This window comes from Leptopilina boulardi, unplaced genomic scaffold (assembly GCF_019393585.1).
Source record: "Leptopilina boulardi isolate dan_hultmark-lab unplaced genomic scaffold, ZJU_Lbou_2.1 LbouV2_169, whole genome shotgun sequence".
Lineage (NCBI taxonomy): Eukaryota > Metazoa > Arthropoda > Insecta > Hymenoptera > Figitidae > Leptopilina > Leptopilina boulardi.
Window position 1 is genome coordinate 2,083,611 of NW_026137717.1, and position 24,853 is coordinate 2,108,463.

Here is a 24,853-nt window from a genome sequence, read left to right on the forward strand (position 1 = left end):
TAAATAAGTAAAATTTTCAAAAAGAAATAGTATTCCATATTATAACAAAAAAACGAAGGTAATAATAATAATAATAATAATAATTTTCTGTAAAAAGTATTTTTAATTTTGAATTTCTGAATTCTTTTTTCCCGAGAAAATGGACATTGGGAATTTTACGAATTCTTTCGATCTTCAAGTAGTTTCTATTTTTAGTTACATTAACGTATTGAGTGATATTCTATTTGCTGATAATTATCTCGAAAAAAGTGATCAACATAAACAAATTCCAATCGTCAATGCTTTATATCATTATCTACAGGACAAAAATGACATTGATGAAAGAAAAATTAAATTGGTTCAAAGAATTATAAATGGAAGTGATCTTTACGGTGCTAAGGATGAAGAAAAACTGGATCTTCATTTTGTCAACAATTTACTGAATCACATTATCAAATCCCTAGTTTTTCAAAAATATGTCAATATTTATGGATTTATAGCCGAAGCTGTTCGAACATCATCTAATGAATCTCTAGTAGCACTAAAAAATCATCTAAAAAATTCTCTCCAAACAATGAGATTTGAGAATGAAAACGGGGAACCTTCAGCACTTGATCCTGTAGCAATTGAGGGGATTTTTGAAAATTTTATCAAACCTCTATTTCCCTTTGAAAATGACATTAGTATTATTTCTCTTGATTTTATTTACGGGCAAGCTGGACGAATGTTTCTTTTATCGGGAGAAACTAATTCATCAAAAGAAGAAAATTTGAATTTAGAAATTTTTCAACAATGTATTCAACTAGCACATGTTATAGAACAATTAGTGGCTGCAAATCAAGTAAATAGGACGGCATTAAAAATTTTCTCGATCCCTGCACTGATTTACTATGTCTATAAAGAAAAATCTAATTTCCGATCGGAAATTGGAAATATTGTGACAGATCCCCATCATTGGGCTTTGGCTTACGAGGCCCTATTTTCCTATTTAAATAAAACATTCACAGAAACGAGAAAATTGGAAAACGATCACAGTTATCAATTTTACGTAGCTTTGTCTAATTATAAAAATCGAACAACTTTAGCGAGGGAAACAATGGAAAAACACTGTCCTCCTCTTTCGGAACAAGAAATACAAAAGGAAATCACAAAATACAAAAATAATCCAAAAAACTACAATTGCAGAAATAAAAGTCTAGAAGATCTAAATCAAAATTTCCACCAACTAATCAATGATATAACACTCAAATACTATACCTACGAAATCGAAATCTGCCAACAGGCATTTGGTGATTTTGCCTCTTCCATAAATCAAAACAATGTTGTCATCAGCAAAGGTAATTTTCGTAATTATTTTTACATGACAATTGGTTTCAACGAATCACATCTTCAATTAATAAAACCCACCGATGATTTTTTTGAATTCTACTATCCGAACAATGAAACTTATCTCTATTTCGCTTTACTACGAAATGGCTATCATGTGCATTTAATACAAGTCAACGAGAGACCAAATTTAATACGTAGAAAAATTTTCGGCAAAATGGGACGTTTACGTAACAATATTTTCTCAACTCTAATGAAACGTGAAAATGAAAATTTCTCATTATTTCTATCAAAATTGGCTTTGGAAAAATCGAAAAATTTCAATGATAGTTTAAATTTATCGGGTTATGATAAAACGAGAACAGAATGGTGGGAAGAATTTGGATTATCATTAATTCCATTCTACACATGTGTTAATAGTATTAAATTGGGTAAAACAATATCTGCTTCTATTTCCTGTCCAATGGATATGATACTGATGATTCCAATTGTTGGTACAGCTGCGAATATTGGGGGAAAAATGGCAGCAAGCGTTAGTAAATCCCTAATAACGATATCGCAGACAACATTCAGTACAATGGCACTAAGAACATCGATGCAATCGACCTTGAAAGTTACAACAAGTCTTTTGTCAAAAGAAGTTGCGCAATTCATCGCTTTGTTTGAATTAAAAACATTTCAACAATTAGGAACCCAATTTGCACGTCTCATGGATCCGGGTTTCGAATTTTTTTTTCTAATCGGCAAAGGTGGGATGAGATCAATTGAAAATTTCATCAAAATTATAGAAAAGAAAACACCTACTTCGTTTGAGTCAATAAAGGCAATGTTAAAATTTTCTGAAAATGGAATAAGGGCTAAAGAAGTAGGAACATTATTTGGAAAAAAAGTTTTTGTAAATTCTTTACTAGGTACAGAATCAGGTTTCGGTTACAAGTATATTCGACTTGCAACCGGAGAAATTGCGGAATTGCGCACAATTCCTGAATTAAATCAACAAGTACCGGTTATTGTGACTCGAATAACGGAAAATGGGGAAAAAATCTACAGAAGAATTTCTTTAGAAACTGGTAAAGAATACGGAGATGAGATTTTGATCACTCACTGGCTGGAACAATCAAATCCAGGAAGTCTTCAGAAAATAGATAATGTCGATGGAAATATACTAAAAGGATATCGGAAAATAAGTACTAGTAATAAAATTGAAATTCTTAAATTAGCTACAGACTATGCAAAAAAAGTGGATAAACTATCAGAACAAGAGATAATGAAAGAACTGAAACAATATACATTTCCAACAGAATCCGGTAAAACCGAATTCAATTTTGTTCAAGAATGGTTGAATCATCCAAAACTAAAACCACCCATCTGGGCCGAAATATACAAAATCCCCGAATCTGATCTTTTCTTTCAATTAAAATTCAAAGAAACTATAGATAATCCCCATATAACAATGAAAGAAGCAGCGAGAAAAATACAAATCCTCTATCCCGTCAACACTTATCGTAGTGTTCTGCAAGAATTACCGGTTGATAAAATAATGACCGATTTTATAGAAAAAAAAGCCTACAGTCAAGTCACATTCGAGGATTACTATGCTTTGCGAAATTACGGTGCAAATGGATACAAAAAAATGGGAGAAGATTGTCATCAAGCGAGAAGAATAAAAAATGCAATCTATCGACTAGCAATCAGACAATCCGAAGAACCTGGTGAAATATATACAAAACAATTATACAGAGGTGAAACACGTATTCCTGAATCTATTGATAAAGAACTTTCTGACATTAATGGAGAATTTGAATTCACAAGATTTACATCGACAACAAGTGATGTTAGTACAGCTGTTACATATTCAAAAATTGGAAGTCCCAAATTTACACAAGTTATTTATGACATGAAATTTGATGAACCAATTTTAAGAGCAAGAGTTGAGGATTTATTTATTCTCAATGAAAAGGAAACGATTTTACTACCAGGTACAAAATTTCACATTGATCGAGTTCAAAAATGGTCTGAGATTATGCAAACGGGAGAGAAGAAGAATTTCATTAAAGTTGAAATGACATGTGTTGATCATATTTTACCAAAAGTTGAACGTCAAAAGAAACTTATGCAAGAGATTGAGAAATTAATGAAAACTGACACTGTTTTTTATGCTGCCGATGATCTTCAAAAATTATAATTTAAATCTTATTTGTACAAAGCGAAAATTAGCATATTAGAAAATAAATTATCATTTATATTATCTGATCTACTTATTTACATTATTCCAATGTATCAAAATAATATATTTATACAAGTGTTATAGTTAATAAATATGTTTTTTCATTTCTTATCTATTCGCAAATACATATTTCGTTTTAATCAAGCTAGTAGGGATTTAAGTACCAAACGTAAATAATTTTGTTCTTATCGAAAAAAAAATTCACCGAACCTTTTCATTAACAGATTTTTTTTGTAAAAAAGCAGAATAGATTTTAAATTCCTTTCCTGAAAACAAAAAATTAAAAAGGAATAAAAAGAAGAAAAATTATTTTCTTCTTGAAAGACATTTTTTATTATATGAATATAAAACAATAATTAAAAATTTTGGCAAGACATTGATACAATATATAAAATTGTATTTTGGCAAGAAATTAATGATTAATAAAATTTATAAAATTTGTATGTTAAAAATAATTATTGTAATTAAAATTAAAATATAATAAAACAAAAAATAAGAAAAACAATTTTTCATCTGTATAAAATCAATAGATTAACAGAAATAATATAAATAAAATCTAAGATTTAACATAAAATTTCGTTCCACTCTTTTCGAATTCATTTATATCTTTCATGATACTTTTTTCACGATCCAATATCGTTGATTGATTTTTCAATGCTGACAATTTAACAACGATACACTTAATTTTAACACCCGATTACAGTGGTTCACAATTGGTATCGTCTTCTATGCTATCGATATGAAATTTAGTATTAGGAAGTAAAATTGTCTCATTTTCGTCCAAGACTAATAAATGATTGCCCTTGCTCTAATTATTGGCTCAGCAAATTTCATTTCATAAAATACTCTCGTTTGTCCAGGTCCATTGTTTGTCATTGAATTTTTTTTCCCGGTAGTAAAGGTTTGATCAAATCATTGAATATTTGATCAACTGCTAGTTGATCGAGGTAAGAAGTTCCCCCATTATCATTATAAAAACGTACATTTTTTAGCGTCTCTTTGAGAAGCTCCGGTAGTTTTAGAGAATAATCTGTTGCAGCCATTTGACTATAGGCTATAAATCCATCGATGCTGCCGTATTTTTCAAAGATGACGGATTCAATAACGTGGTTCAGATTTTTGTTGATAACATTTGGATCTTTGACACCTTTTAGATTACAACTGCTTCCGACTTTTTCAGCTAGGCGAATTTTTCTTTGGTTCGAATCAAGTTTATTATTTTTGTCAAAACTATAGTGATACAAGGCATTGATAATTGGAATTTTATTGTTTTCATCAGTTCCTTTGAGAAAATTTTCTTCGAAAAGAACATCACTCAATGCTGACATGCAACTCAGCACAGAGATCGTCTGAAGCGTTCCCAAAGGGTTCGCTAAATTTCCTACCTCCATTTTGATTCAATAAATTTACTTCTTTTCTGAAAATTGGTTAAAAATATTTTTTAAATTGCAAATTTTTAAATTTTGAAGATTAGAAAATCAATATAGATACAAAAAAATATATTTATAGCAAATAAAAGTTGTACCTTTTTTTGTAGTCAGTATAAAATTGTAAATAATTCTTTGACAATAAGTAAATACTTGTTTTAAGAAACTTTTAGTGGTACTTAAGTTACTCTTCTAAGATTGAATAAAACTTTTGTTTTAAATGGTATTATGCTTTTCTTATCGACTTTTATATCAAATTTCATGACAAATTTTACTACGTTTTCCAAAATAATCTATATATTACAATAACTTGCATCATATTTTATCAAAAAATGTCTGTTATTGACACAGATGTCTGATTGTTTTAATTGTAGGAATTTTGAATATATTGTTATTGACATTAATTATATACGTTTTATTTTACTTATATACTAATTAGATTTCGTGCTAGAAAACACGTGCACATCTGAAATGAAGTAAAATATTTTTTTTTTTATCAGATAAAAATTCATTGACATACTTTTTTCTAAACACGCAGAATACTTCTTACGTTCAATTACTAATTTTTAGAAATATAATTCAAAAATCTTTTTTAAGTTAAATTATATGAAGAGAAATAATTTAACTGATGACTATCCGTATGAACTGCATTTAAAAAAGGCGAAAAAAATTTGACATTAAAAAAATGATCAGAATTAAAAGTTCTTAAAAAAAAATAAAATTATTGTTTGAATAATTTGGGCATTTCCATGAGAACAATTGAATTTTCGCCCGTGCGTTACGATGACTAAAACGGTTTTTTCATGGAATTGCCCAATTATAAAATTCGTAAAAAACAACATTAATGTTAATTTTTATTCATACGTAATTATTAGTTTACCTTGAATTAATTAGAAAATAAATATATTAAATATGTATTTGCGCACAGAAAAGAAAAATAACAAATTTTATTAATAAATGAAACACTTGTATCAATAAATTATTTCTTAATGATTTCATGATGAATTTAATCTAAACAATAAGTATAGTTTGTACTCTTAATTGTATATTAATGATGTTGTAACGAAATTAAAACTAAATTTTAAAATGAATTTTTTAAAATTATTTATTATTATTTATAAATTTTATTTATATTATTTATAATATTAATAAGAAAAAATTAACACACTAAATAAGAATCAAAAATAGCAAATCCATTATAGTGGCTTAATTTGGGTAATTTAAAAAAAAATTAAATTAAATTAAAAATTGCAAAATTTCAGTCAATGTAACTATCGATTATTTTGAGTTGATATGTTTAGAAAGAATTTAAATTCAATTAATATATTAAAATTCTTCATTAAAATGAGTGATCAAAGGCTAAATTCAATGGGAAAATTAAACGTTAATTTTTAATTTTTTCAACTTTTTCAAATGCAGTTCATGCGGAATGTCATTTAAATTATTTCCCTTCACGTTATTAAAAATGTATAATTTAGGATAAAAAAAAAAGTTTTTGCGTTTTGGAATATATTCCTAAAAAATAGTAAAAGTATACGTAAAAAAAACAATTCTACGTCTTTAGAAAAAAGTATGTCATTGAAAAGTACACAATTTCAAAATCAATGAATATATTACCGATATGAAAAAAAAATTTAATTTCCCTTTCTGTGTACGTGATTTTTAACATGAAGTCAAATTAATATATACAAACAAACCAAAATTATGTCAAAAATTTATTCAAATTTACTACAATTACAACACTTAGACAATTATTGTGTCAATAACAGACATTTTTTGATAAAATATGATGCAAGTTATTGTAATATATAGATTATTTTGGAAAACGTAGTAAAATTTGTCATGAAATTTGATATAAAAGTCGATAAGAAAAGCATAATACCATTTAAAACAAAAGTTTTATTCAATCTTAGAAGAGTAACTTAAGTACCACTAAAAGTTTCTTAAAACAAGTATTTACTTATTGTCAAAGAATTATTTACAATTTTATACTGACTACAAAAAAAGGTACAACTTTTATTTGCTATAAATATATTTTTTTGTATCTATATTGATTTTCTAATCTTCAAAATTTAAAAATTTGCAATTTAAAAAATATTTTTAACCAATTTTCAGAAAAGAAGTAAATTTATTGAATCAAAATGGAGGTAGGAAATTTAGCGAACCCTTTGGGAACGCTTCAGACGATCTCTGTGCTGAGTTGCATGTCAGCATTGAGTGATGTTCTTTTCGAAGAAAATTTTCTCAAAGGAACTGATGAAAACAATAAAATTCCAATTATCAATGCCTTGTATCACTATAGTTTTGACAAAAATAATAAACTTGATTCGAACCAAAGAAAAATTCGCCTAGCTGAAAAAGTCGGAAGCAGTTGTAATCTAAAAGGTGTCAAAGATCCAAATGTTATCAACAAAAATCTGAACCACGTTATTGAATCCGTCATCTTTGAAAAATACGGCAGCATCGATGGATTTATAGCCTATAGTCAAATGGCTGCAACAGATTATTCTCTAAAACTACCGGAGCTTCTCAAAGAGACGCTAAAAAATGTACGTTTTTATAATGATAATGGGGGAACTTCTTACCTCGATCAACTAGCAGTTGATCAAATATTCAATGATTTGATCAAACCTTTACTACCGGGAAAAAAAATTCAATGACAAACAATGGACCTGGACAAACGAGAGTATTTTATGAAATGAAATTTGCTGAGCCAATAATTAGAGCAAGGGCAATCATTTATTAGTCTTGGACGAAAATGAGACAATTTTACTTCCTAATACTAAATTTCATATCGATAGCATAGAAGACGATACCAATTGTGAACCACTGTAATCGGGTGTTAAAATTAAGTGTATCGTTGTTAAATTGTCAGCATTGAAAAATCAATCAACGATATTGGATCGTGAAAAAAGTATCATGAAAGATATAAATGAATTCGAAAAGAGTGGAACGAAATTTTATGTTAAATCTTAGAAGCAAAATAATTTATATTTATCATCAGATAACAAAAAATGTTTACATTTTAATTTATTGTATATTAATTAATAGTTATTAGAATAGTTATTTTTATTAACATACAATTTTATAAATTGTTTTAATGTCTTACCAAAATATTTAATATTGTATAATTTAATATTTAATTGTTTTTTGTATACTCATAATAAAAAAAATCCTTAAAAAAAAGAATTTTACTTATTCCCTCCTTTGAAATAATATCCCTGTAAATATATAACTTATTTCAACTGAATTATAATTTCCAAATTTTTTAAAAAAATTTTTGATTTGTTTGCTATTCATAAAGTAACTATTAGTGTGAAAATAGTATATTTCGATACAAGGGGCCAATAAGCGAGCGTTTTGCTCATTACACGAGTAATGGACATACGCTCGCGAGGCAACGAGTATCGAACCATATTTTTCTTTATTAGTGCAGGCATAACCTCGTTTGACAGCTACTTGCAGCTATTCAAAATGGCCGACTCCCTCATTGTGCGCGCGGACGATGAGCAAAATGTTTTGGCCACCTCTTAACGGTGAGCAAAATACTTTGCTCATCGTCCGCGCGTACGGTGAGGGATTCGACTATTTTGGATAGCTGAAAGTGGTTGCCTAACGAGGTTTTTGCATGCACGTATAAAGAAAAAATGTCTTTTTTTCTATATAAAACGTTTTTTTCTAACGGTTAGAATTTTAATAAAAAAGAACAAACGATTTTACTTTATTAAAAAAATGTTACAATTAACACTATTTAATCTGAATAGAAAAAATTTTGAAATCTGTAGAATTAATAAAAACTTATATTTCTGAAATATTACAACACAATTAAAGTTTGCATTATTTCTTTGTTGAAACACAATTGTATTATTTAACCGACTAATGATAATCAATAATAAAAAAAAATTTGTTAAGATTTTAAAAATTAATTTTTATAACATATCATCAATCTGTTAGATTTTATTTATATGTAAATTAGAATTCAATGAATTAAAGCAGGTACAAAACAATTTTTTCAAAAATAATACATTTCTAAAGATTGATTTTTGGTATAAATACTCCAATGAATTAAATACTTAATGAATTAAAAAAAACTTTTTTAAGGTTTATGTGTGAAACTTGAATCTAGTTTATGACTAAATCTATAAAATTTGTTAAATCGATTTTAAACCGTTTTCCGTATTCTAAGCAAAAAAATGTGAGTATTTCTTATTCTAATAAGTTTTATTCCACTATCTGTCTCATAAATTATACATATTTTCAAGATTTTTTTATAATTAAAATACTTAATTACGTCAAAACTTAATGCCTCTTATATTTTTTTCCTAATAATTAAAAAAAATTTAATGAGATTTCTAAATTACCGATTTCTTCTTTACCGATCGTCGGTAATTCAGTTCGCTATTTACCGTCTTTAATTATTTCCAAAGAAATTTTAATCATTTTACTTTCTTTTAGCTAAGGCATCAGAAAATAAATATTAACAGAAGAAAAAAGGATTAGGAAAATGGATATTTCTGCATTTATCTCTCCACTACAGGCAGTTCATGTTCTTTCCATATTTAATTATCTAAACACTCTCAGCGATGTTCTTTATGCGGAAAATTTTTTGAATGATCACGATCAACACAAACCAATTCCAGTTATCAATGCCATGTATCATTATATTCTAAAAGAAAACAATTCTGGACAAATTGATATTCATTACCGAAAGTGTCACTTGACAAGACAACTAATAAACGGAACTGATTTGTACGGGGCAAAAGAACACGAAATACCCGATCCTTATTACATCGACATGCTGTTCAATCACATTGTTAATAATCTGGTTTTTGATAGATTCACCAATGTTTTTGGATTTATTGCCGAAGTCGCCAGAAATACAGAAAGCGATTCGTTACTTCAATTGTTGAATAATTTAAAAGAAACGCTAGCTTCATTAAAATACGAAAACGAATACGGTGATGATTCACAACTTGATCCCATTGTTGTTGATCAAATTTTCATCGAATTAATCGAACCACTATTTCCGCGTCCTAAAAATTTATCACTACAATTCACATCCATTGATTATATTTACGCACAAGCTGGAAAAATGTTTCTAAAACTCGATCAAAGCGACACGATAGTTGATCCGGTATTAATTCAAGTTAATTTGACAAAAGACATTGAGAAACAATATCAAGAATTCATTGAAATTGCCCACTTTGTTGAACAATTGATACTATCAGAAAAAGTCGATAAAACAGCTTTGAAAATTTTTGCCCTACCTGCATTAATTAATTATGTTTATAAAGAAAAAGAAAATTTACAATCAACAAAAACTGTTGCCATTTTGAGTAGTCCTAATCATTGGAAACAGGCGTTTAGACATCTTTTTACCTATGTGAATGATGCATTTTTATCAATGACTACAAAACAGGAAAAGGACTATAGATATCAATTTTCTTTGGCTTTAGCAAACTACAAAAATCGCAGTACAATAGCAAGGGAATTACTCGAAATAAATTGTGCTTCAACATCAGAAGCAGAAATGCAACAAGAAATAATCAACTATGAAAATAATCCACAAGATTACAAATGTTTGATTTCAGAAGATTATCATTCTCTACCTGATCTAAATAGTCTTTATCATGACATGATAAACAATATTACAAATAAATACTACATTTATGAATTGGAATCATCCAAAATGGCTTTTGGGAAAAATTTCATAAATCAAATGGACAATACTCATGTTGTCATATCCAAAGGATTGATTCATTATGTTTACAGTGGTTCTATGACTATTACAGCAGAGTCCGTGCAATTAGTAAGTGAATCTCATGATTTATTACAGTTCTACTATCCCAGAACTTCAAAATACGAATACTATGCACTGGTTCGTAAAGGTTACAACGTTTCCCTAATTCGAGAAGCCAATGATCCAGAATTATTCCGCAAATCTCTTGGTTTACACGAATACGAACCACTACGTGACAATTATTTTCCCACAGTACTGAAAACAAAGGAGGAAAAATTTGATCAATTTTTAACGAGAATTGCTCAAGAACGTTCGGAAATATTTCGGAAAAAATTAGAAACAACTGGATATGACGAGACTAATCAAGAATGGTGGACAAATTTTGCCTTATCACTTATTCCATTTTACACATGCATTAAGGATATCAAGGGAAATAATATCGACGAAGCAAAATTTGTATGTCCACTTGATGGTGTATTTTTAGTTCCAATTGCTAAGGAAATTGGTCTATTTCTTATAAAAGCAGCTCAAGTTGCTGAAAAAGCAATTGTATCCTTAACGGAAACAACCATGAGAACAGTTTTGATAAGAACATCATTGCGTACAACACTACGAATCACTGAAAAATCCCTAATTGCCGAATTCGCCCGTTTCGAAGAATTATTCACTGATAAAACATTAAAAAATATAGGAATTTCATTGATTCGTCTCATAGATCCTGGATTTGAATTGGCGTTCACAATCGGACAAAAAGGATTAAGAACCATTAAATCCCTAGTGATTCAAGCGGAAAGAAAATTTTCCACTCTATCCCAAATAGTAAAATCAAGATTAACTAGTGCACAATACACACTAAGTCATTTTAGCAAAAAATTAGAGTATAAATTCGGAAAAGACGTCTACCTAACTTACGTTTTCAGTAAAGACGTTGGTTACGGTTACAAATATATTCCATTGAAAAATAAAATTGCCGAAATCCGAACAATTCATCCATTAAATGAAGAATTTCCCCTTGTCCATCGTAGTGGAGAATCAAAAATATACGAAAAAATAGATTTAGAAACAGAGAGACTAATCGGCGAGGAATATTTCAACGACGAAGAAGGTATTGTCTCCGATGAACAATCATTTGAATTTAATATCATCAATAACGATAATGATGTACTAGTAGAAGGTGGTAAAATAATGACATCCCTGTTGCAAACTTTCAAATCAAGAAAAACTCTTCAAGAAGCTGTTGATTTAGCTCTAAAGAAAAGAAAACTACCAGAAATCGAAATACGAAACGAATTGAAAAAATATGCCTTCCCACAATCGGAGAGAATGGAGATAAATTTTGTACACGAATGGATGAACAATCCAGAACTAAAAACACCTCTTTGGGCCGAAAAATATAAACTCGAAGAGCCTGATCTATTCTTTCAATTGAAATACAAAGAAACAATGGATACACCACATTTAACGATTGACGATGCAAAAGAAAAAATTAATGCCCTATATCCAAAAGAACAGCATTCGGATATTATCAAAGAATTACCAGTCGAACAATTATTAATGGATTTTAAAGATAAGCAAGCATACAATTCGGCAAGATTTGAAGATTACTATGCATTAAGATGGTATGGAGGAAGTGGATATAGAAATATGGCAGGAACAACACACGATGCAAGACGAATGAAAAATGCCATCTACAAATTAGCAATTAGACAATCGGAGAGTCCTAATGAAGAATTCGCCTCAAAATTATTCCGAGGAGAAGGAAGACTTCCAGAAGCAATCGAGAAGGAGCTTTCGAATATTAATGGAGATTTTGAATTTAGACGATTTACATCAACATCAACTGATGTTAATACGGCGATTACATATTCTTTAAAAGGACAATCACCACGTACAAGAGTTATGTATGTAATGTCATTTAGGAATCCAATTGTCAGAGCAAGGGTCGAAGATCTCTTTGTCCTTACCGAAAAAGAGACAATTCTACTTCCGGGTACTAAATTTCATATTGATAAAATAGATAGGTATGTCGATGAATTGGAATCGGGAGTTAAGCAAAATTGTATTCGAGTCGAAATGACGCATATTGATGTACCAAAGGAAGAACGACAAAAGGAGATTATGCACGAAATTCATAAATTGCAGAAAACTGATACTATTTTCTATCCGGAAGAGGTTTCTACGAATTAGTTTCTAAACGTTATTCGCACACTTAATCATTTAGACCCTAAAAACGATTTTTCGATCAAACTATCGCGAATATGTTACATAAAATTTTACTTCTGTATTTATTTTTATATTTAAAATAAGTTAATAAAAAAATAAAATATCTTAATCTAAAGGAAAAATTTTAATCTAACCTGTCCTTTTTCGTCCAAAATCTATCTTACCCTAGCATTTACTCCCCATGTCTCATATTCCCAAAATAAGTTTTTAGTTATTGTTATACTTTTCACAAATTCGAAATAAATTAAATGGTCAATGATTCTTTAAATTAACATATCTTTTGATTTTCTGACATTGAGAATTATAAAACTGAACTTTCTCACTTTCAATGAAATAATAAAAAAAAATTAGAAAAAAAGATCAATAGAATTAGTAACAAAAGAACAATTTAGTAAAAGATTTATATTTTTTTAATAATTGTTAATTTATACTTGTCAAATTTATTTTCTATTCATAGATTCCGGAATGATAATAAAAATATGTAAAAACTCAACAGAGAGATAAGAAAACAATAATTGAATTTGATAATATATAATCAACTGTATCTTCATTAATCTCATAATACTGAACATTAGTTTTTTCATTCATATGTAAATGAGAGTAAATGAAACTAAACAATATATATAATATATAAACAATAATATCTAAAGATTTTTTCATTCATCTTTCCGTATATAAATTTCGATTAAATTGAATTTATTTCTATTAAATCGATACTGCTAAAGTAGAAACAAAAAATTGAGTCATAAAATTGTTTTTTAAAAAAGTAGTAAAATTTTACTATTTGTGGTACGTATTTTTCTTCATTAGTCCCAGAATCTTTAATCAAGATTTCATCTAAATTTCAATTCTTCTTTTACAGCTACATAACAAGTGTGTAATGCCAAACAATTTTTTTTGCTGAAAATAAATAAAATATTAACGAATGACAAATTAAATCAAAGTAACAAAAAATGGATATTTCAGAATTTATCAGTCCATTGGAAACAGTTCAAGTACTTTCAGTTTTTAATTACATAAACATTCTCAGTGATTTTCTTTATACTGAGCAATATCTCGATAAAAATGATCAACATAAACGTATTCCAATTGTCAATGCTCTATATCATTATTTACTAATTGACAAAAACAATAAGAATATTCAAAGGAGAAAAGTTTATTTAACAAAAAAATTAATAAACGGAACTGATTTATACGGTGCAAAAGAAAACGAAACACCCGATTTATATTTTATTGAAACATTATTTACACACATTATCAATAGTCTCGTGTTCGATAGATTTGTCAATATTTTTGGTTTTATAGCAAATTGCATTCAATACACGAGGGACGATTCTTTAATTAATTTGCAACATTATATAAAAAAAGTTCTAATTAGTTTAACATTTGAAAATGAATACGGTGATGATTCAGAATTAATTCCACTTGCTGTTGATACAATTTTTAACGATCTAATCGTACCTTTATTTCCACAACCGACAATATATCCTATTAATGTTACATCTGTTGATTATATTTATGCAATGGCTGGTAATATGTTTTTACGATCTAAAGAGACAAATTTATTCGATAAATATTTAAATATTAGGGGAAAAGTTGATGAGAGAAAGTATCAAGAATACATCGAAATTGGACATGTTATTGAACAATTGGTATTGGCTGAAAAGGTGGATAAATTAGCTTTAAGGATTTTTGCACTGCCTGCATTGATAAATTATGTTTATAAAGAGAGAAAAAATTTGGAATCGATACAAGAAATCGTGAATAGCGAACATCATTGGCAGGAGGCGTATCGACATCTCTTTACCTATTTGAATAATTCTTTTTCAGTTATGGAAAAAATACAGGATAACAATTATAGATATCAATTTTATTCAGCAATGTCGAATTTCAAGAACCGGAGCACTTTGGCAAGGGAAATAATTGAGATGAACTGTATCGAAATTTCAGAAATGGTAATGAAATCCGAGATCATTAGATATGAAAATAATCCTCAAAATTACAAATGCCTATTTCCATACAATGATAATCCGCTAGATGATCTTAATTTTCTTTATCAAGAAACGATAAGTAATATTACAAAAAAATACTATATTTACGAACTTGAATCATCAAGATCGGTATTTGGAAACAATTTCATAAATCAAATTGACAATACAACGGTTATTGTATCTAAAGGTTTATTCCGCTATTTCTATTATGGAGGTTTGGGTATTACCGCCGATCCCGTACAAATGATAAATGCATCTCACGATTTACTACAATTCTACTATCCAAAAATAGAAAAATACGAATACTACGCACTGGTTCGACACAAATACAACGTTTCTCTAATCAAAGAAGCCGATAATCCAAAATTATTTCGCAAAACTCTTGAATTAGACGAAAACGAAATATTACGCTCTAATCAATTTCCAACAATACTGAAAAGCGAAGAGGAAAAATTTGAAAATATTCTCAAAAAAATTGCCACCGAAAGAGCTGACGTTTTTCATAAATCTTTAGAATCTGGAGGCTACGATGAAACACAACAAGAATGGTGGATTAATTTTAGCAAATCACTGATTCCATTTTACTCGTGTATTAAAAATATTAAAAAACAAAATTTACAAGAAGCTTCATTTCTTTGTCCGTTGGATGTTCTTTTTTTTATTCCAGTTGCTGGTGAAATTGGAAATATAGCCGGGAAAACTTTATCTACAGTTGGGAGAGGATTTTTAATGATTACGGAAACAACATTGAGAACGCTAACAATAAGAACTTCGATTAAAACACTTTTGAGAGTAACTGGTAAAACAATTGTAGAAGAATTGAGCCGATTTGGAGAATTATTTACAAGAGAAACTTTTCAAAATTTAGGAATTTCGTTGTTACGTTTCATTGATCCTGGATTTGAACTGGCTTTCACGATCGGTAGCAGAGGATTAAGATGCATTAAAGCTCTTGTTCTTCAGGCAGAAAGAAGACTTTCCACAGAATCACAATTTCTAAGGGAACAATTATTTAGAGCCGAATATACATTAAGTCATTATTCCCAAAGAGTTGATCAAATATTTAAAAAAGATGTCTATGTAAATACAATTCTAGGTGTAAATAGCGGTTACGGATATAAATATATTTTAGCAAATGGTCGAGTAGCTGAAATTCGAACAGTTTATCCATCGTTAGAAATTCCTCTAGTACGTCAAACTGAGAAAACGAATCAGTTTAAACCGGTTAAAAAATACAGTAAAATTGATCTTAATACAGGGGAATTAATTCCAGAAACCTACTTTGAAGATCAAGAAGGTATAATACTCTCTGAGGAGAAAACATTTGAATTTAATTTTGTAAGCCTTGAATCATCTTTATCCGAAGGTCCCAATTTATCATGTGATGGTAAATGTCCAAAATCTCACAAGGAGCGTTTTGCCGAAGCTTTGAATTATGCCCAAGGAAAAATCTCCCAAGAAGTTGTTCAAGAGGAACTTAAAAAATATGCCTTTCCTATTAAGGAAAAAACAGAATTAGATTTTGTTTCTGATTGGATTAAGAATAAAGAACTTCCAAATTGGGCTGAAAATTACAAAATAGAGGAAGCTGAAATTTTTTACGATTTACGAAATAGAGAAGTGTTTGATAATATTCAATTAACTAGAATCGAAGCAAGACAAAGAATAGAATCAATTTATCCTCCAGAGTATGAATATTATGGATCAGCTGGTATACGTGCTGAATTTATAACCACAGATTTTATTAAAAAAAAAGCTTATAAATTGCAAGCATTTGAAGATTATTTTGCAATTCGTAATTATTGTTCAGCGGGATACAAAAGAATAACGGCAAATACAAATGAAGCGAGACAAATGAAAAATGCTATTTATCGTTTAGCTATTAGACAATCCGAAGATTTTATACACGACTATGCTAAAGTGTTATTTAGAGGTGAAAATCGAGTTTCAGAAAGTATTGATAAATTATTTGTACCTGGAGAGGAATTAATATTTCATAGATTTACATCAACAACAAGGAAATTAGAAGCAGCGCTTGCATTCACCGGAAGTAGTAGATATCCATTTAGAAAAGTTGTCTATGAAATGGAATTTTCCCAACCCTATTTGCGAGCAAATGTCGAAGATTTATCACCTCTTGAGGAATATGAATCGATTTTATTGCCTGGTACCAAGTTTCAAATCAGAGAAGTAATATATGAAAGTGGAAATCAAAATTATGTAATAGTAAAATTGAAACATAAACACGAATTAATCACAAAGGCTGAATGGCAAATGCAAGTTATGAACGAAATTAAGAAATTAAAGGATACTCAAACTTTATTTTATGCAAAAGATACAGACACTTATCGTACATCCATACTTTGATTCCAAATTTTATTTAAAATTTATTAAAAATAAAAACAAACAACAAAAATGGTTATTACTTATTTTCCTATATTTGACCTTAAAAACATATATGAAATTTTTAAATTCGAGCAATGAACTTTGCATCATATAGAAAATATTTAAAAAAGAAAACGTGTTTTAAAATTTTGTAACAAAAAAAATTTTAATTAATTTCTTTTGTTGATCACAATATCATTATTACTAGATAACTACTCGAATAGAAAATAAATCTAAAAATATTCAATACAATTAATTGTAAATCTGCTAATTGTCATTTATCTTCTATTATACAATATGTAAATCATGATTAAACAAAATGAAAAAGCGCGTACAAAACAATTTTTTTTGTGAAAAATAATAAATTTCTAATGATAATTTTTAGTGTATAAATATGAATGCGACTAATTTAAATTTTCAGTTTCAACAATTTTTATCATAAAAAAATGTAATAAACAAAATATATAGTTGATATCCAACTCAAAAAAAAAACGGTATTAGTTTAGAAAAACATTTAAAAATTTGTTACAAATTATTATTTTGAGATTTTTCCAAATTCCGATGCAAAACAAGTAAGTATTTTTTATTCCAATAAGTTCTATTCCACTTTATATCTTGTAAATTAATAATATTTAACATTTTTTTCTAATTCTAATAATTAAACACGGTTGAACCAAATGCCTCTTATACTTTTTTCCGAATCATAAGAAAAATATTGATGTAGATTTCTGAATTACCGACAGAAATAGTAGATTTCTTTGTTACCGACCGTAGGTAAAGAAGTTCGCTATTTTAGCTTTATCTAATTATTTTGATTAAAATTTCCTTAATTACCGACAGTAATAGTAGATTTCTTCTTTACTGAACGTCGGTAATTCAGTTCGAAATTTAAACGTTTTCTGATTATTTCCCTTAAAATTTTCTAAATTACCGACGGAAATAGATTTCTTTGTTACCGACCGTCGGTAAATAAGTTCGTTATTTTACCGTTTTTTAATTATTTTCATTAAAATTACATAAATTACCGACAGAAATAGTCGATTTTTTTTTCTTTACCGATCGCCGGTAATTCAGTTCGCTATTTTACCGTTTTTTAAAAAATTATTTCCAAAGAAATTTTAATCATTTTACTTTCTTTTAGCTAAGGCATCAGAAAATAAATATTAACAGAAGAAAAAAGGATTAGGAAAATGGATATTTCTGCATTTATCTCTCCACTACAGGCAGTTCATGTTCTTTCCATATTTAATTATCTAAACACTCTCAGCGATGTTCTTTATGCGGAAAATTTTTTGAATGATCACGATCAACACAAACCAATTCCAGTTATCAATGCCATGTATCATTATATTCTAAAAGAAAACAATTCTGGACAAATTGATATTCATTACCGAAAGTGTCACTTGACAAGACAACTAATAAACGGAACTGATTTGTACGGGGCAAAAGAACACGAAATACCCGATCCTTATTACATCGACATGCTGTTCAATCACATTGTTAATAATCTGGTTTTTGATAGATTCACCAATGTTTTTGGATTTATTGCCGAAGTTGCCAGAAATACAGAAAGCGATTCGTTACTTCAATTGTTGAATAATTTAAAAGAAACACTAGCTTCATTAAAATACGAAAACGAATACGGTGATGATTCACAACTTGATCCTAATGTTGTTGATCAAATTTTCATCGAATTAATCGAACCACTATTTCCGCGTCCTAAAAATTTATCACTACAATTCACATCCATTGATTATATTTACGCACAAGCTGGAAAAATGTTTCTAAAACTCGATCATAGCGACACGATAGTTGATCCGGTATTAATTCAAGTTAATTTGACAAAAGACATTGAGAAACAATATCAAGAATTCATTGAAATTGCCCACTTTGTTGAACAATTGATACTATCAGAAAAAGTCGATAAAACAGCTTTGAAAATTTTTGCCCTACCTGCATTTATTAATTATGTTTATAAAGAAAAAGAAAATTTACAATCAACAAAAACTGTTGCCATTTTGAGTAGTCCTAATCATTGGAAACAGGCGTTTAAACTTCTTTTTACCTATGTGAATGATGCATTTTTATCAATGACTACAAAACAGGAAAAGGATTATAGATATCAATTTTATTTAGCACTATCAAACTACAAGAATCGTAGCACATTAGCAAGGGAGATAATCGAAATGAATTGTGTCTTACTAGAAACAAAAATAGAACAAGAAATAATCGACTATGAAAATAATCCAGAAGATTACAAATGTTCCATTTCTGAACAGCTTCTACCTGATCTTAACAGTGTTTATCATGATTTAATTAACAATATTACGAAAAAATACAATATTTATGAACGGGAATCAATAAAATCGGTTTTTGGTGATAATTTCATAAAACAAATGGACAATACAAGTGTTGTTATAACCAAAGGATTCATCAGTTACATTTATTTTGGATTTTTATCCATTACAGCAAATTCCGTGCAATTAGTAAACGCATCTCATGATTTATTACAGTTCTACTATCCAAAAGCAGAAAAATACGAATACTATGCACTAATTCGTAAAGGTTACCACGTTTCCCTAATAAGAGAAACCGATAATCCAAAATTATTCCGCAAATCTCTGGGTTTAGACGAAGACCAAACCCTACATGATCGAAATTTTCCAATTGTAATGAAATCAAAGGAGGAAAAATTTGATCAACTTCTAGTAACAATTTCCCAAGAACGTTCAGAATCATTTAAAAAATCAATGGAATCAATGGGATACGATGAAACAAAAAAAGAATGGTGGACAAATTTTGCCCTATCACTCATTCCATTTTACACATGCATTAAAGATATTAAGGAAAAAAATATCGACGAAGCAAAATTTGTATGTCCACTTGATGCATTATTTTTTATTCCAGTTGCTGAGGAAATTGGACTATTTGTTAAAGAAGCTGTTGTAATTGCTGAAAAAGCAGTAGTATCATTAACAGAAACAACCATACGAACAGTAATGTTACGATCATCATTGCGTACAATGTTGCAAATCACCGAAAAATCTCTAATCGAAGAATTTGATCGTTTCGCAGAATTATTCCCGAGAAAATTATTCAATTTAGGAATTAGCATAATTCGTTTCTTCGATCCTGGATTTGAACTTGCGTTCACAATTGGAAAAAGTGGATTAAGTTCTATTAAATCGTTACTAATACAAGCGGAAAGAAAATTTTCCCTTGCATCTCAAATAGTTAAATCAAGATTAACAAGAGCAGAATATACTATAAATCATTTCGCTACAAAACTAATGCAAAAATTCCAAAAAGACGTATACCTAACTTCTATTTTTAGCCCAGACGTTGGTTATGGTTACAAATATATTCCGCTGAAAAATAAAATCGCCGAAATTAGAACCATATATCCATTTAAAAAGGAATTGCCTCTAATTTCTAATTTTCAATCAGATTCCGAATTGAAAATATACAATAAAGTTAATTTTGAATCAGAAACAATAGGCGATGAATATTTTATCGAAGAAGAAGGTATCGTAACTGAGGAAAAATATTTCGAGATAAACATCTTTAATGATGAAACTGATGCAATAGTTGAAGGTGGTAAAGTTACAGCAAAATTGCTGCAAACTTTTAAATCAAGGGAAATTCTCCAAAAAGCTGTTGATTTTGCCCTACAGGAGGGTAAACTACCAGAAATGGAAATTCGTAACGAATTGAAAAAATATATATTCCCAGAGGCGGAAAAAATGGAAATGAATTTTGTTCGCGATTGGATGAATCATCCGGAACTAAAACCACCTAATTGGGCCGAAAAATATAAACTCGACGATCCAGATCTTTTTTTTCAATTAAAATACAAAGAAACAATGGATACACCACAATTAGGGATTGACGATGCAATGGTAAAAATTAATACTCTCTATTCACAAAAGGATATCATCCAAGAATTACCGATTGAGGATTTACTGAACGATTTTAAAGAAACAAATGCCTATAATTCGGCAAGATTTGAAGATTACTATGCACTAAGATGGTACGGTGGTAGTGGATACAAAAAAATGTCAGGCACCACACACGAAGCAAGACGAATGAAAAATGCTATTTACAAATTAGCAATTAGACAATCGGAGAATCCTGATGAAGAATTTGCTGTAAAATTATTCCGTGGTGAAGGTAGAATTCCAGAAGCAATTGAGAGGGAAATATTGAATTTGAATGGAAATTTTGAATTCACGCGTTTTACATCAACGTCAACTGATGTTAATACAGCGATTACATATTCTTTAAAGGGACATCCATCGGATACAAGAGTTATGTACGAAATGACATTTAGAAATCCAATTGTCAGAGCAAGGGTCGAGGATCTTTTTCTCCTTACCGAAAAGGAGACTATTCTACTACCGGGTACTAAATTTCGTATTGATAAAATTGAAAGATACATTGATGAATTAGAATCGGGTGTTGAGCAAAATTGTATAAAAATTGAAATGACGCATATTGACGAACCAAAGGAATTAAGACAGAAGGAGATTATGCATGAAATTAATAAATTACAGAATTCTGATACTGTTTTCTATCCGGAGGATCTATAATATGGGACATTATTCCTACTCTCGGTCATTTAGACCCTATATTTCGTTTCCAGTTACTTTTTTATTCCATTTTAGATTCTATTTACTTTTCTCCTACTTTTTCTTCTATTTTTCACCTCCATCAAATTGACTTCGAAGCTCAGCGCCAAAAATTATTTTTCACAGTACTAAAAAATGGCAAATTTTTTTTTTTTTTAGTTTTTCAATTCAAATAATACCATGAAAAATATAACTTTTCCAAGGTATTAGCGAAAACTATTTTAAAAAATAATTTAATATTTTTTTGATACGTGAAAAATAATTTTCGACGCTGAGCTCTCGTCGACGCCAATTTTGTGAAGGTTATTTTTCACGCTCTTTAATTTCATTTAAAAAATTCATCTTACTCCAGCATCCACTCCCCATTTCTCATATACCTCAAAAATAATTATAATAAAAAAAAATTATAATTTAAGTTCCGTTAGTCCCACACTCGGTCATTTAGACCAAGGACTTTTTTTACGGCATTTTATGTACAATTGTTTTATAATAAAACAAAAATACAAATAACATTGATCATATTATTATTATTATTATTATTATTATTATTATTATTATTATTATTATTATTATTATTATTATTATTATTATTATTATTTCCATTATTTTTATTATTATTTATTATAATTTTTATTAGAAATATTCGCATTTGCCTAGATTTTTGGTAGAAAATAATTTAAAATTTGTTTTCGTAATTTTGAAAACGTTACTAATAGTAAAAATAAATAAAGGACACTTCTAAAAAAAAATTGTGCAAACTAATTAAACAAAAAACATCTTTCGTAATAATAGAAATTTATGCATATTTTTTTTTTTTTTTTTTTTTAGAAATTTTAGAAAAAATGTAACATTTATTTGATTAAGAATATGTAATATTTGTTTATAGATAAAAAAAAACGTGAATAATAAAAAAAAGGCTGACGATATAAATTCTAAATGTTAAGCAATTGCCATTAGGATTTTTATTTTTTTAGAATATAAACATAAATTAAAAAGTGAGCAAGTAGTAAAAGCTAAATTTTTTAAATAGAATTTTTTTTATTTTTTCAGTAATCTACAAACTTTTATTGCTTTATTTTTAAAACATTTATTTTCTAATCGGTAAGTTAAAAAATAAAAAATTTCTTTTATTTTGAATAAGAATTTAAATTTATATAAAAATAATTATTAACAAAAATTAAAAATTAATAATTAATAATTAATAAATAATTCATAATTACTTAATAAATATAATAATAAGTAATTAATAATAATTAATAATTAATTAATTTTATGCGAAAAAATATTTTGATTAATAAAAAAAAATATTTTTTCAGATAAAAATGAACGCAACAAATTTTAACAGTCCATTAGCAATTGCTCAAACAATTCCAATTTACATGTACGTTAATATAATAAGCAATTTTTTATTTATGGAAAATCAATTAAAAGAAAATGATCACTATAAACATATTCCAATAATAAATGCATTCTACAAATATTATGAAATAAATGCAAAAAATTTTGAAAAAAAACTCCAATTGGTACGTAAAATTTTATCAAATACCGATCTTTATGGTTCCAAATCATATGAAAATTTAGATGAAACATTTATTAATACAATGCTCGAGTATTTTGTTAAAACAATTGTTTTTGAAAAATACACAAACATTAATGGTTTTTTGTTAAATGTTACATTATCGTTAAAAAATCAAAAAATATCTTCATTAATAGAAGAAGCAACATTAAAATTAACAGAAACAACATTTGAAAATGAATATGGATTAAATTCAAAATTATCAACACTTTCTATTAAAAGAATTATTATTGATTTTATTTTACCTCTATTTCCCATAAATGATGAGAATTTAAATATATTTTCGCCAAATTATTTATATGCATTGGCTGGTTTAACATTTTTTCGTTCAATTGGTATGAATTTAATTTTCTATTCGAAAAAAAATGTAAGTGATAAAATTTTATTAAAACACGAAATGTATCAAGAAATATCGTTTAATGAATTTCGAGAAATTGGACAAATTATAGAGCAAATGATATTGGGGGAAGAAATTGATAAAATTGCTTTGACAATTTTTACACTTCCCGCATTGCTTTATTATTGTTATAAAGAAAAGGAGAAAAAAAATATTTTAAAAATTCAAATTATAGTAAATAATCCAAATTATTTGAAAAAAGCTATTGTATGCTTATTTTCTTATTTGGATGGAGAATTTAAAAAAATTAAACATTTACTAATGATACCAACAGCGGAAAGTGAATTTTATTCTGCAGTTTCAATTTTCAAAAATCGTACCGATATTGCTAGGGAAATAATTGAAAATAATTGTCTAAATAAAGAGGATATTGAAAAAAAAATCGAAAATTACAAAAATAATAACAATGATTACTACTGTTATAATTTTACCAAAATTATAAAATTACCCGATCTTAGAGAAAAATTCATGCAACAAATAACTGATATTAAAAATAAATGTTTTAATTTTGAATATGAAAAATTAAAAAAAGCTTTCGGTAACGATTTTATAAATACAATGAATCGATTAAATGTTGAAATTTATCATGGTTTTTATCTTCAATTTTTTAATATAAACTATCTAATGAAACCAATACAAATTTTATCCTATCCATATGTTTTATTTAAATGTTATTTCCCTTCAAATTCAACAACCGATTATTATGCTCTAATAATTGAAAATAATTTAAAATTTCAATTAATTAAAGAATCCGATAATTACGAATTATTTCGTGAAAAATTAAAATTTACAAAAAAACTAAAATTTTCATCACTTAATTTTCCATATTTAGAAAAAAAAAGTGAGGAAAAATTTGAATTTTTTTTAATAAAATTAGCAGCAATTCGTACAAAACAAATTGGTGATTATTTACAAAATTCAGGTTATCATGAAACTGATAAAGAATGGTGGATT

The 24,853-nt window shown here is 27.9% G+C and overlaps 5 protein-coding genes across 5 annotated transcripts; 4 read left to right on the top strand and 1 right to left on the bottom strand.

Moving 5' to 3' along the window:
- Nucleotides 1-3,912: 3,912 nt before the first annotated feature.
- Nucleotides 3,913-5,215, bottom strand: LOC127277489 (uncharacterized). Its single transcript, XM_051298651.1, has 2 exons — nucleotides 5,058-5,215; nucleotides 3,913-4,949 (listed from the first exon to the last, which is right to left on the bottom strand). The coding sequence occupies exon 2, from the start codon at nucleotides 4,921-4,923 to the stop codon at nucleotides 4,405-4,407; it is 519 nt and encodes a 172-aa protein (XP_051154608.1). The 5' UTR covers nucleotides 4,924-4,949; nucleotides 5,058-5,215; the 3' UTR covers nucleotides 3,913-4,404.
- A 1,593-nt stretch (nucleotides 5,216-6,808) lies between these two features.
- LOC127277490 (uncharacterized) lies at nucleotides 6,809-8,056 on the top strand. Its single transcript, XM_051298652.1, has 2 exons — nucleotides 6,809-6,966; nucleotides 7,075-8,056. Exon 2 carries the CDS (start codon nucleotides 7,101-7,103, stop codon nucleotides 7,617-7,619), a length of 519 nt encoding a protein of 172 aa, XP_051154609.1. The 5' UTR covers nucleotides 6,809-6,966; nucleotides 7,075-7,100; the 3' UTR covers nucleotides 7,620-8,056.
- Nucleotides 8,057-9,050: 994 nt separating this feature from the next.
- LOC127277491 (uncharacterized) lies at nucleotides 9,051-13,031 on the top strand. The gene is made up of 2 exons (XM_051298653.1): nucleotides 9,051-9,154; nucleotides 9,415-13,031. The coding sequence occupies exon 2, from the start codon at nucleotides 9,464-9,466 to the stop codon at nucleotides 12,884-12,886; it is 3,423 nt and encodes a 1,140-aa protein (XP_051154610.1). The 5' UTR covers nucleotides 9,051-9,154; nucleotides 9,415-9,463; the 3' UTR covers nucleotides 12,887-13,031.
- Nucleotides 13,032-13,645: 614 nt separating this feature from the next.
- LOC127277492 (uncharacterized) lies at nucleotides 13,646-17,329 on the top strand. Its single transcript, XM_051298654.1, has 2 exons — nucleotides 13,646-13,711; nucleotides 13,785-17,329. The coding sequence occupies exon 2, from the start codon at nucleotides 13,876-13,878 to the stop codon at nucleotides 17,278-17,280; it is 3,405 nt and encodes a 1,134-aa protein (XP_051154611.1). The 5' UTR covers nucleotides 13,646-13,711; nucleotides 13,785-13,875; the 3' UTR covers nucleotides 17,281-17,329.
- Nucleotides 17,330-17,739: 410 nt separating this feature from the next.
- Nucleotides 17,740-22,436, top strand: LOC127277493 (uncharacterized). The gene is made up of 2 exons (XM_051298656.1): nucleotides 17,740-17,870; nucleotides 18,440-22,436. The coding sequence occupies exon 2, from the start codon at nucleotides 18,489-18,491 to the stop codon at nucleotides 21,885-21,887; it is 3,399 nt and encodes a 1,132-aa protein (XP_051154613.1). The 5' UTR covers nucleotides 17,740-17,870; nucleotides 18,440-18,488; the 3' UTR covers nucleotides 21,888-22,436.
- The last annotated feature ends 2,417 nt before the right edge of the window (nucleotides 22,437-24,853 follow it).

Coding starts and splice junctions, on each gene's coding strand:
- LOC127277489 (XM_051298651.1), bottom strand. CDS start 4,923: ATGGAGGTAGGAAATTTAGCGAACCCTTTGGGAACGCTTCAGACGATC.
- LOC127277490 (XM_051298652.1), top strand. CDS start 7,101: ATGGAGGTAGGAAATTTAGCGAACCCTTTGGGAACGCTTCAGACGATC.
- LOC127277491 (XM_051298653.1), top strand. CDS start 9,464: ATGGATATTTCTGCATTTATCTCTCCACTACAGGCAGTTCATGTTCTT.
- LOC127277492 (XM_051298654.1), top strand. CDS start 13,876: ATGGATATTTCAGAATTTATCAGTCCATTGGAAACAGTTCAAGTACTT.
- LOC127277493 (XM_051298656.1), top strand. CDS start 18,489: ATGGATATTTCTGCATTTATCTCTCCACTACAGGCAGTTCATGTTCTT.